At 39.2% G+C, this 12,624-nt stretch overlaps 1 protein-coding gene across 1 annotated transcript; it reads left to right on the plus strand.

The window, feature by feature from the left end:
* Positions 1–3,666: 3,666 nt before the first annotated feature.
* LOC104282512 (vasculin-like) lies at positions 3,667–10,249 on the plus strand (the record flags this gene model as incomplete). The annotated part of the gene is given in 8 exon segments (XM_009880615.1): positions 3,667–3,790; positions 4,277–4,500; positions 5,195–5,268; positions 7,251–7,431; positions 8,236–8,259; positions 8,261–8,324; positions 8,327–8,376; positions 10,199–10,249. Coding segments are annotated over 8 exon segments (792 nt in total), but the record flags the coding sequence as incomplete, so codon positions are not given.
* Between the last annotated feature and the right edge of the window lie 2,375 nt (positions 10,250–12,624).

Genomic DNA, 12,624 nt, shown 5'->3' on the forward strand with positions numbered 1-12,624 from the left:
TCTTTTCTCGTCTTGAAGAGGCCACCTTGTTATTCTTTGGGCAAGCTTTGTGCTCCGTCCCACAGATTCCTTTCATATCAGTCTCCTAATTGTGCGTTTGACCTCCTAGACTGACTTGTACCAGCCTCCCGCTCCAGCCATGAGTCCATGCTGTCTGAGATCTTTGCAGTTATCTCTTTTTTACATTATTTCCATTCTGTCTGCAATTTAACCATTTTGGCACCTGCCTGAAAAGCCAATTTTGTATCAATTCCCCCCTTTGAGACTTCTGAAACTTCTTTCAGGAGTCTCACTTCCAAATACTTTTCTCGATTGCCCTTTTAATACATTCAAGACTGATTGCAATTAGTAACACTAAAGTTATGAAGAGAATAATCCCTTCACATAACAAGGCTAACCATCCTTTTAAAGACCATCCTCCAATCCCTTGAAGAATCTTGTTTAACCAATTTTGTTCAGATGCGTCTTGAATAGCACGACTGTCCTTTGCTATTTCTCTCATTTCTAACTGTTCTTGCAAATCCCCTGTTACATTGGGTATATGTATACAGCAATGGTCCTTATCTAACTTTAAAAATCCATAAACTCCTTGCTCTTTTATCAAGAGTAAATCTAGGGCCATTCTATTTTGCAGGGTCATTTTGGTGTTTGCTTGTACCTGTCTGTTGATTAACTGAAATCCTTTCTCTGTGGTTTTGGACAGTACTTCTACTTGCCATGTCAAATTTTCTAACAAGATTTGATTTTCCAAAGCCATCAATCCTGGTAACAGAAAGCTTTGAAGTGCCCAACCAAATTCTACAGCCTCTGAGGGTCCCGCCCATCTATCTTCCTCTTTGGCTTCTCTTCTTACCTTTCCCCAAAGACGAGTTTTTATTGGGTTTTGTCTCCATGTGGGACATAATGTTAGAAGTCCTAATGTGATCTGCTGGGTAGCTGGACTTAGGCGGAGTTGTGTAGTCCACAATCCATCTGAAGTGACCCAGACAGAATATCCTGGGGAAGGAATTTATGTTTCGCATGTTTCAGAATTATTAGATTTACACTGACTCATCAGGGTCATGGTACCATTAAGAACTGCAATATTACTGGTATTTGATTTTTGTGGACACCTCCAATTAGTTCTGCTGAGATTGTGAATGGGGCATGTTCCCCATTCTATACACCACTCAGGATGCCCCATGTATATCCAATGTCCCTCCACGGGTCTAGTCCAAGTTTTAGGTCCTTTCCTAAGGATTGTGCATTCCTGGATAGTATCTTTAATGTGTGTGTCATTAAAAACACTTACTGTATGGAAGCTTCCCCCCGTCCCATATGAAATGTACCTCTACTCTGCCCTGGTGAGGCTGCATCTGGAGTACTGTGTCCTGTTCTGGGCTCCCCAGTTCAAGAAGGACAGGGATCTGCTGGAGAGGGTCCAGCAAAGGGCTACAAAGATGATGAGGGGACTGGAACGTCTCTCTTATGAGGAAAGGCTGTGGCACAGGCTGCCCAGAGAGGTGGGGGAGTCTCCCACTCTGGAGACATTCCAAACCCACCTGGACGCCGTCCTGTGCAACTGCTGGAGGTGACCCTGCTCTGGCAGGGGGGGTTGGACTAGATGATCTCCAGAGGTCCCTTCCAACCCTGACCATTCTGTGATTAGAAAAACCTGATGCCAGGAAGCTGGGATTGTGAATGAGTTTTCTTAATGTGACTGATACAGATTACAGCTTGACCTAAATCTATCTCGCCTATTGCTGATGATTTCTTCTTAAGGATAAGCTTTTATATCATCTCCCTGTTGCTTATATAGCTAAATCTACTGAGATAGCTGGGTATCCATTCCTTATTAGCTTTAGTTTGGGTCTGAAACTAATATATTTGCATCAGTGCAGTATTGCAGTTGAGCAGGCGGAAATGGGAAAGCGTTGTGAATAGTGAAGCTGCCTTGGGATATGGACAAAACTTTTCAGAAAGGATTGCTGTAAAATGAGTACGGGGAGATTGCAGATAGACTGGTAAACTCAGTAGTTTTTGCAAGCTTGCTGTTACTTCATGTTAAGCAATAAGACTTCTTATACTTCAAAAATCGGTGTGCTTGCTTTCTTGGCTAGTTGAATCAAGTCAGATAATTTCTCAACTTCCAGAAATTGCCAGTAGACTTCCTGTTGATTACAAAGTTTACTGTCATCTTTGCCATGAGAGGCTTGATAGACTGATATCCCCATCATGTGGGGGAAATGCAAACTCTATGATCTTTGCATGCAATTTAGAAACATTAGATGCATTATATCAAGTACAACTCAAACACTATATATAAAGTGCTGTCAATTAGTTTGTGAAAATTGGATTGTTCTTCAAAGTTCGTACAAAAAAAAAAAAAAGTAAGTTAAACTCCAAAGGCAGTATTAGAAGGTTGTCACATGTAAATGAACACATGAAGCTGTCTTCTAAAAATTTAATCTATGAGCAACAGATCTGGAGCTTTTGGAAATTTTTTGCAGCTTATTCAAGTTTGTTTATAAGGAATTATTTTTTACTTAAATACCGAGATTCTTTTTAACTTGTTAATTACTTAGATTTTTTGATAATTTCTTGTGGCTTTCTGGTTTTTGTGCCTCTCCAGTTTTATCAAGGAAATAATTCACTTCCCAGGTCTGATATTGAGAGTGAAATCCCTTTTCATTTGACTTCTGTACAGTTTGGAAATACATATCTATTGCTTACTTGAGTTTGAATGTTAAGCAGTGGATTGTGAACAGCACTTTGAGCTCTGCTGGGGTGTTGTCAGTAAAACTTAGGTGTCATTTTTTTGTGTGATTGGTGGGGGGAGAAGAAAATAATTTTCTTCAACATATTTTCCAAAGTAGTTAAACCTATTATTGTGATTTCTTCTTCCCCCTGCACTCCCCCCCCCCCCTTTGACCAGTGGAGTACTTTAAATATTAATATGGCTTGTTTAGATGTTAATGGATAATAAGGCCCCTTCCAACCTAAATCATTCTATGATTCTTACTGGTATATTAAAGATTTACTACTTTAAAATTTCTACAATGCCTACTTTATAAGCTGATAATTTGAAGTATATTTGTGAATCTGTACCCTTTTGCCTCTATGTTTTATTTGTATTTCATAACTAGTTGCATTTGCCTTATTAAGTTGTAATGACAAGGCTAATAAACTGGGTGTTTTTTGGGTACAGCCACCTCTGGTGGAAGCAACTCCTTGCTTTCTATGCAATGCACATGTGTAGTCTGTAACCACCCAAATTAAGATCCCAGACTTCTTTCCTGCCTTCCAAACTGTGATCTCATATCCTTTGTTATCTGGTTGGTTTTTTGTTTTTTTTTCCCCCCTCTGCTGCCACAGGTCACTTGTGCTCTGTTCTGCTGCCAAACCAAAATAAACACTTGCTTGTTTGTTTTTTTTTACTTTGTGTCACAAGCATGGTCCTCAGCACTGTGTCTTGGAGTGGAAGATACAGCTTCCGCTTCTGCTAGCATGGGAGACGATGACATAACTCTGAACATATGCGCACTTGAGAACTGCCGTATTGTCTGCCATTCATTGTCCTTTAAAAAATGGATTGTATATACTACGAGTAATGTACATATTAGAGTTCTGATAATTCAGTTTTGTTAATAATCACATCTCAGATCTACCACTTGTGCTCCTTTACAGTCATCACTGAACTTTGAGAAACATTCTGAAAATTTTTCATGGACAGAGAATCATTATGAAGCAAATCGCAGAAGACACGACTCTTCAGATGGGTTTGATCCTAATATTGGATGGCCCAATGGAGGTATAATTTAGCTTTCATGGAACATTTTAAATACATTTACGTCATTGCTTTGTAGCCCTTTGGCTAGAAAAAAAAAATCTGATGATAATAGCTGTCCTGTGCCAAATTCTGTATTCTGTAGTAGAATAGAGGTAATGGAAAGACAGATCTTCTGGGAGATGATGTGACTAAGGGTTGGTTGAAGTAGTGTGTTTCCGGGTGTATTTCTCTTACGAAGGTGGTCAAATTAATTCTCTAGCCAACAATGTATAAATGAGCAGTCAGGAAAGGGGGTTGACTTCTTAATGTTGGACTACTATCCTCTTTCTTTGGCACTGTTTTGTGAGATTCTTCCCTGCTGCTTATGTGAATGAAAACTAAGTTTACTGTGCTATCACATCCCAGAGTAGAGAGCTGCTTGCTTAATTACTCTACCAGTTTTGCAAAAGTAGAATGTTCTTTCAAAACTGTTAGTAATTACATTTCCTTAAAACTTAAAAATCTAAGGGCATTTTGGGAGAAAAGAGAAGAATGGTTGGCGTTCACAAGGCAGAAATGGTACAGAAAATATAAACCATCATGGGGGATACCATGGCGGAGGTTCCTGCACTCGTACCAGCACTTTCCACTGTGGAAAAAGCGAAGGACTGCATGAAAACAATGTATCTGATTATGAAACTGGGAAAAGGGAAGACAAGGAAGTACCCAAACAGTTTGAGTCTGAGGATTTTGTAAGTTAATTGTAATTCTAATAAACAAGGTTTCATTGTTTATGCAAGTGTCATTTTGTCCATTTCAAGCAAATTCATGAGATTTCACCAGTTACAGATCATCATATAAGGGATCACCCTTCCCATAGGTAAGAGGGTGTTAGTCATTTCTCTACTAACTTGTTTCTCTTTTTATATCCAGGTTTTATCATGTTTTTATTATAGTCACTTAAGTGTTTAAATGAAACTATAATTGGGTTCTAAGTTTATTTCATAATATCTTACCACAATTTACTGTGGCATGTGTATGTATTAAATTCTACACAGGTACCTTACTGGAAATCCAAAGTACTAATAAAATGATCTTTCTGCCACCAGCCATTTGAGGTCCCATGCTTCAACCTAAAGTTGTAGGATGTAAGGGGAAGGGTGAGCTTCCTCTTTGAAGAACCACACGTCACTATGCTTTGCTTTCTCTGGTCAGTTCATATAATGGTATTGACTGCTGTTTGAGTTGTTTTGTTGGAGAAGAGGAAACAAGTGAGCATTCATCTATTTGGGTCACAGGGGGAAGTGTCTAGTCTGTCTCCATTTAAAAATCTTTGATAGCAGAGGTCATACTTCTGATATTATTGTGATTCTTTATTTCATCAGTCCCACAGTTCAAGACTTATTATTAAATTTTATTTTTAATAATGATAAATTTTCCTTTCAGCCATCTTTGAATCCTGAATATGAGAGAACAGCAAACCAGAAGAAGTCTTTAGCTGCAGGTGTGTGGGGTGAGTAAAGTGGAAGCAAATGTCTTAAGCTGTTGGTTGTGTTTATGAATTACTTGTAAGAAAGCCAATCCTGAGAGTGGGCCTTTAACTGAACTATAGTCTGGGTTTGTTTTCTCGTCTCCACCTGATAAATTTGGCTACCGTTTTACAGTTCTGTGGGCTTTAAGTAGTGAATCGTTCACTCTTAGAAGGTGGCAGCTTTAGACTGCACAGGTTTTAAAATAATAAACTTACTCAAAATAAGAACCTTTCTCTTTGAGGAAATAAGCTTAATTAAATATAAAAGCTACTACTTAAACTGTTGTTAATACTGAGGTCTGAAACTTGTTGCTCATTTTAAATGGTACTTTAATTTGCTGGTTCTTTTTCTCATACTTCCCTAGTATGTTTTGCATTCTTAGGTAACACTAGGTGTAGGTCAACCACTGAATATAAATATCTAATTGCTAAGAACTTTTGCAGGAGCCTAAACAATTGGACTGCTTTCCATTTTTGTGTATTTAGCAGCTTTCATGTGAAAGTCAGGAAATATAGTTATCTTTCTATAAAAGAGTAACAATAGCTACATTTTTTTCCTAACCAAGTTGTGGAAAATTATATAACAACTTGAGTGTTTTACAACCTCTGCAACACTCTAGCTGTGGTTGCTGCATGAAGTGGCTCAATTTGATGTGAAGGAGGGCAAGTTTTCCAGGCTTTCTAGGTATCGCTCTTCACAAGTAAAGGAAGGAACAGTTCTGTTAGCTACATAGATCTGTAAGCTACAGTGCAGCTGCTTGTTACAGCTTACAGCTTGATATCTTACCTTATTACAGCTCTGCTATTGCAAGCCATGTTTTGTAATTGAAAAACTGAAATTAAGGCTATTCTTATTCCCTATTAAAGGAAACTTAATATTCAGGACAAGAGGAATGTTACCATCCCCTTTTAATGACTGTTAAAAACCTATGTTTCCATTAGATTCCATTTTACCCTGTGTATATGGGATGGGAGCATGCAAGTATTATGAAAAGTCTTTTCGTAAAGTTTCATGAGAGCTAAGTATACAGTTACCACAAATGTTTTGTAACATCTACCTGCTAAACAAAGCTAAAATCACTTATGCTTTTAAGATAGGGGTTTTGTTTGGTTTTTGTTTGTTTGTTTGTTTGTTTGTTTTTTAATGTAAGTTATGGTGACTCTGCCTGTGAAGTACAAATGCTTGCAGAGAGAGGAGCTAATCTTGGAAAAGGTTATTAATGCAGCATTGGAATGCATGTGCAAAAAAATAAAGTGCTTTTTACACTTTTTGAAAACTTTAGAACTGTTTATAATAGTTTTTCTTTTAAACTGTTAAATGTCAGTTACTTAGTGAGTATGACAGCTGACTGTATGTCTCCAATTAGTGCTCTCTTGAACCTGGAAATGGTGTAAGCTTCAAATGTTCTATTACGCCCATCTGAGGCATAGAGGTAGAGAAACCGATCATTACCATGGTCTACAGTAGTATGCATCTTTTCTCTCATGTTTATAGAGCCTCAATGTGGAACATTTGGCTCTAAAATGAGTTGTTAATATATATATATGAATAATTATTCTTTAGTAACCTTAAAGGGAAATATGAAAACCATAATTTCTTTTGAAGATTAGGTAACTGTTAACAACTAATAGTATTTGGATTTTAGATTTGCAAACAAGAACTGTGTAGCTAGCTTCTTTGACTGAAGGATATCTTTATTTTCCAAAAGTAAAATTCCCGCATTGCCAATTGAAATCTTTTATAAAAGGTGGTTGTGGAAAATGGAATAGAACTCGTGTTTACACAAGTTTGTACAGTGTGTTATTTGTGGAACTAATACTGGATCAAGTTCCTGTTTTTATGTCTATTTGCTCTGGACCATATGGCTATCCAGTACCCTATGAACGAGGAACTTAAGAATGTATACACATGCATATATATATATATACACACACACACACACTTCCTCCCCACCCACCCCCCCCCCGCCCCCCCACAAACATAAAACTCATTTCTCCAAGAATGCTGGTCATGAAAAAGGGCAGTACAAAAGAACTGCAGATATCTGGATTCCCTGTAGTAGGAAGTCTTCATTCACAGCCAGTAAAGAATGGAACTAGCACATATGTTTATAAAGGATTAGTCCCTAAACCTGCTATTCCACCCGCAAAGGTGAGTCTTGGATACTGGTGGCATGAACAACGTGCTGAAAAAAATCATGCTCTAATTCTGAATGTGCTTATTTCACCCCTGAGAGTACTGTTCCTAGAGTATTATGCTTTCAAATCTTGTTAAGTGCAGAACACCCCAAAAGTGAATGGAAACACCTTTTCTCGTTTTTCTTTTTAAACTATAGTGTAATTGGATCTCTCTCTCATTTAACTTTTTTGAGAAGTGCAAGAGCTGCCCAAGGGAGAGTGAAAAGGATGTTTTTAACTTGCAGAATAGCAATTCCTCTTGTATATATGTTTTTAACAGAAAAATAGATACCTAGTGGAAAGCTATAGTTGGCATGAAAGTACCTCCATAATTTATTCCAATTATTGATATAGATGTGCTTAGTGTCATTCTGGTCCCTCTCCATATGCAACTTTCCATGTTCATCTTCTGATTTTGTTTCAGGAATTTTTCTGTGCTCCTGAGAGCATCTGATGGAGCTGTTCTTAACTCTCTTAACGTACTACATTAAAAACACTACTTTCAGCTGTTGAAGACTTGTGTTTTGATTCTTAATACCTCAAATATGAGGGTCTTAATTGTTTGTAAATTTAACTCTATATAAAAAGTGTAAACGGTATTTGTGAGAGAAGATTAATTGCTCATAAACGGTCTCTTTTCCACAATAAAACAGGCATTTGCTCTAAATTATGGTTGTAGTTATGATTTGCTTTTGCTTAATTATTTTTCTAAATATTCCTGAAAATAATCCTATTGTAGTTAATGACTCTCTAAATTTCTGTTTAAATTTTTGTTTAGCCTACACAGTGGAAAAGCCAAGCAAAAAAAAAACCAACTTGGGAATCCATTTTCTCATGAATCTGCACATGGTATTGTCAATTTCAGTCCTTTAAATCAACTGCCAAGGCATTTACTATATCACAGAATTCAGTGAAAGAGGTAAAGCAATGTCTGTAGTTTTTATCAAATCTATTAAATTTTAAATTTGTTTGGATAACTGGATCAGTAAGTTTTATGCAAACTGTATTAAATAAGTTTATTTTTGTGGAAGTTAGTGTGGGAGAGAGAAATATGGAAGGTACATCACTGGCCTTTAAGTACTGCAATATTTACTTTGTAATTTTGATTTGGAGTAAAAATGGTGCATTAGGAAGTATAACCTGGTAGATTTAAACTTCAGAATCACTAATAGTGTGGTACACTTCAGAAGGTCCATTGTTTCTTAGCAGGGCTCCATAAACCTTCATCTCTGGGGTTGCATGTAAGAACTATGTATACTGAAATACAAATATCTTCCCTCTGCTTTTTACTGTGGATATACATGAAACCTGAAACTACAGGTGCCTGTGTGTCAGAGTGGGATTGGACCCGGAGTAATGATGAAATCTCAATGTGAGTATGGTCGTTCTCCTTTATTGAATATTTTCGCAGAGTATATATATAAGCTTACAGCAAAAGCATGCATAGGCAACAACTTTATGATTGGTCCAGCTCCCTTGTTCACGCGCAACATCCCACAACTCGATTGGCTAAGGCCCTCTGTCCACGCGCCTCTTGTTTTACTCTTCTCCCGGCTTATGTTGTCCTGGATTCCATTCTGCTTAGCACTTTTCTTCCTCCCTTTTAGGGCAGCCAAGGGGGGGCCAAGGACGTTGCACATAGGCCTCTGTGCTTAGTTCAAACCCTGGGTTGCTCAACGGAATTAAGTTATGCCCTTTTTCATTCAGGAATGTCTCCACAATTCCCCCTTCTTCTTTTTGAGCAACCCAGGCTTGATTTACTATTTTTCCTAATTCTCGTTTAATACAACTTAAAGCTAAGCAAAGAATCACCTCCCTCGACCTGCTGGCCACACTTCTTCTGATGCAGCCCAGGATATGGTTGGCCTTCTGGGCTGCGATTGCACATTGCTGACTCATGCTGAGCTTCTGGTCAATCAGCACCCCCAGGTCCTTCTCCTGAGGGCTGCTCTCCAGCCATACCCCACCGAGCCTGTATTTGTGCTTGGGATTGCCCCGACCCAGATGTAGGACCTTGCACTTGGCCTGGTTGAACTGCATGAGGTTGGCTTGGGCCCACCTCTCCAGCCTGTCCAGGTCCCTCTGGATGGCATCCCTCCCCTCGAGCGTGTCTACCTCACCAAACAGCTTGGTATCATAGGCAAACTTGCTGAGGGTGCACTCAACCCCACTGTCCATGTCCACAACAAAGATGTTGAATAGTACAGGTCCCAGTACCGACCCCTGAGGAACGCCACGCGTCACTGGTCTCCACTTGGACATCGAGATGTTGACCACAACTCTTTGAGTGCGACCGTCCAGCCAGTTCTTTATCCACCGAGTGGTCCATTTGTCGAATTGGTGAAGCCGTGCTGGCTGTCACCAATCACTTCTTTGTTATCTATGATGTGCCTCAGCAGAGTTTCCAGGAGGATCTGCTCCATGATCTTGCCAGGCACAGAGGTGAGACTGACTGGCCTGTAGTTCCCCAGGTCTTCCTTCTTTCCCTTTTTGAAAATAGGGGTTATGTTTCCCCTTTTCCAGTCAGCAGGAGCCTCACCAGACTGCCACGACTTCTCAAATATGATGGTTACGTGGTTTAGTAGTGGTGTTGGCAGTGTTAGGATGATCTTAAAGGTCCCTTCCAACCTAGACAATTGTATGTTTTTATATTCTATAGTAATGTGTGAAGCTGTTGCACACTCAGTATGGTTTTCAATTTGGCATCCTATTGAAATGGTGTCTCCCCTTGTCCCTTTTAGAGATGTGATTTGCCAATCTTCATCTTTTATGATCCATTTTTGCTTGTGTAAGGCAAAATTATTGTGTAACACTACTACAGCCAAATTTAGAGATTCGGCAGGGTAAGTATTGGGTGCGTATCCATTATAACCTATATGAGCATTGATCAGTGGCCATGCCGTTGTGCATGAGTTCCATATATTGAGTGTGCCAATTGTAAAATCAAATAGTAGATCTTTGGTTTTATGGTCCAAAAGGCAAAATGCAATTATGGGTTTGGTAAAGGTGAAATTATACCAGCAATCTAAATTCTGTTCTGTTTTTTTATAACAATCGTTATTGTGGTTTTCCAGTCTGGAAATAAGTATAAATTATTTTAATTTCGGTTGGCTTGTGGTACGTGGATCCATTGATTACCCAGCACTCAATTTGTATTTTCTTTCCTGTCATGGCTTGGAGTTGAGCCATCTGATGAGAGTCATCCTAACCCCGTTCCTCTTTTGGGTATACTTCTTCCCCATGTGAGACTAAAGTAGAAAGACTTAGGCCTGTCTTACTTTATGATGTGCCAATACTTCCAGTGTGTCTCAGTAGTGCATGGTCCCAAGGATCTTGTGTGTGGGCCATTGTGAGCATACTTACTCCAACGAGCAGGGAGAGAGATAGTGGGGAAGGGGATATATCTGTCATCGTCGTCGTTGCCATTGATGTATATCCCAGGAGATCTATGCAGTGAGGGAGAGAAGAAGTAGGCACAATGCTGTGGAGATGCCGATGTCAAAGATGACTATTGCTTCCACTGAGCTATTGGTGGGATTGTTAGAGATGTTATTTGTTCCCACAATGTCATTGGTGGAGTTCATAATTTCTGTTAATGAGAAAGAATGGTCTCGGTGGGGAGGGCCGAACAAGTTACCCCTTTTATGATGCAGGGTAAATCCATCTGGTATTGATTTTACGCTTGATTCCATCGTTGTCAATAGCATCCCATGCTAGAAATCCTTGTGGTTTAATTAGGGTTACTGGTATTGTTCCCACAGATGGTATTTTTACCATCACAGGCTGTCCTGGTTTCATTGAAGACCAGGTATGCCCCTTGTTTAGGGGTTTTTCCAGAGGAGATGCTAGAAAGGCTCAAGTGGTTGGACTTCCATAAGGACCATACCAATTATTTAGTAGTTGTATAATTTTAGAGAGATGGTTGTCCCATTGCCCTTCATGTGGTTTAAGATATTTTTTCAATAGTCCATTGGCTCGTTTAACTATATCATTAGATTGTGGATAATAAGGTGTGTGAAATACCCATTTTATTCCTTCTTGTTTTGCCCATTCTTGTACTTCTTTGTTAGTGAAATGTGAGCCTTTATCACTCTGGATGGAGTCTGGAACAGGCAATATTGAGACCCATGAAAAGAGGCCTCAAATGGTATTTTTTCCATTAGCCTGTCGGCATTTGGTATCTGCAAGGAGTCCAGATATTATTTCTACTGCTGTTAATATATATCTATACCTGGCAGAGGGTTTTAAAGGACCAATATAATCAATTTGCCAAGTAGACCATATGGTTTTTCCTTCACTAATGTGAAAAGGTGGTGCTTTAGCAGGGTGACCTGTTTGTGATTTTAATTTGCACTGGGGACATTCAGTAAGGATGGTTTCACATGTTTTTCTACTAAGGGGCCAGCCTCAGCTTTAAGCTGAAAAATAAAGTGCTTCTCGACCTGTGTGGCCTAGTTTCTGATGAAACCATTCTCCCATTAGATACCATATGGGATTTACAGAATTCTCAACTTTTATTTTCCTAATTTTTGTCAGTTCATCTACCTTTGGTAGAGCTTTCACCTATCCTATTTGGAATGGTGTTTTCCTGGCTATGTCTAATAGCAATTGCCAGTCTTCAGTTCTCCAGATTGGAGGTCTATTTATTTACCAATTTAAGGATTCCCATTGACAAAGCCACTCTGTGGCACCTGCTCAAACGGCATAAGAGTCCACATATATGTTTTTTGCTTCATTTTGCACTGCTAAAACAACCGTGGTGGGTTGGCCTTGGGTGTTATAGCAATAAGTATAAGCAAGAGCCTCTCTGCATCCCATGCCTGGGCATCAGCTATAAACATAGGTCTGATCACTCTGAGAGAGCGAACAGTGTCTGCACAATGTGCTGTTAATTTCAGCTGTTAGAGAGGCCCAGCTAAGAAGCAAAGTTACTGACCAAAATTGGTTCTGTTTTACCTCAAACCAGGACAGTTTTGTTTGGGTTTTTTGTTTACAGCAGGAAGATGCATCCACAACTACAAACATACATGTGAGCTGTGAATGTGAGGCTCGACAACCACAGCTAGAAATGTCCCTTCTGCTCAAGGGACAGTGATACTACATTGAGCTATCTTGTGGAGAGGATGAGGGAATACATCTCCCTCTCCCGGGGACGGTCGTCGTGCCT

The sequence above is a fragment of the Charadrius vociferus genome, unplaced genomic scaffold (genome assembly GCF_000708025.1).
Source record: "Charadrius vociferus isolate BGI_N301 unplaced genomic scaffold, ASM70802v2 scaffold540, whole genome shotgun sequence".
Classification (NCBI taxonomy): domain Eukaryota; kingdom Metazoa; phylum Chordata; class Aves; order Charadriiformes; family Charadriidae; genus Charadrius; species Charadrius vociferus.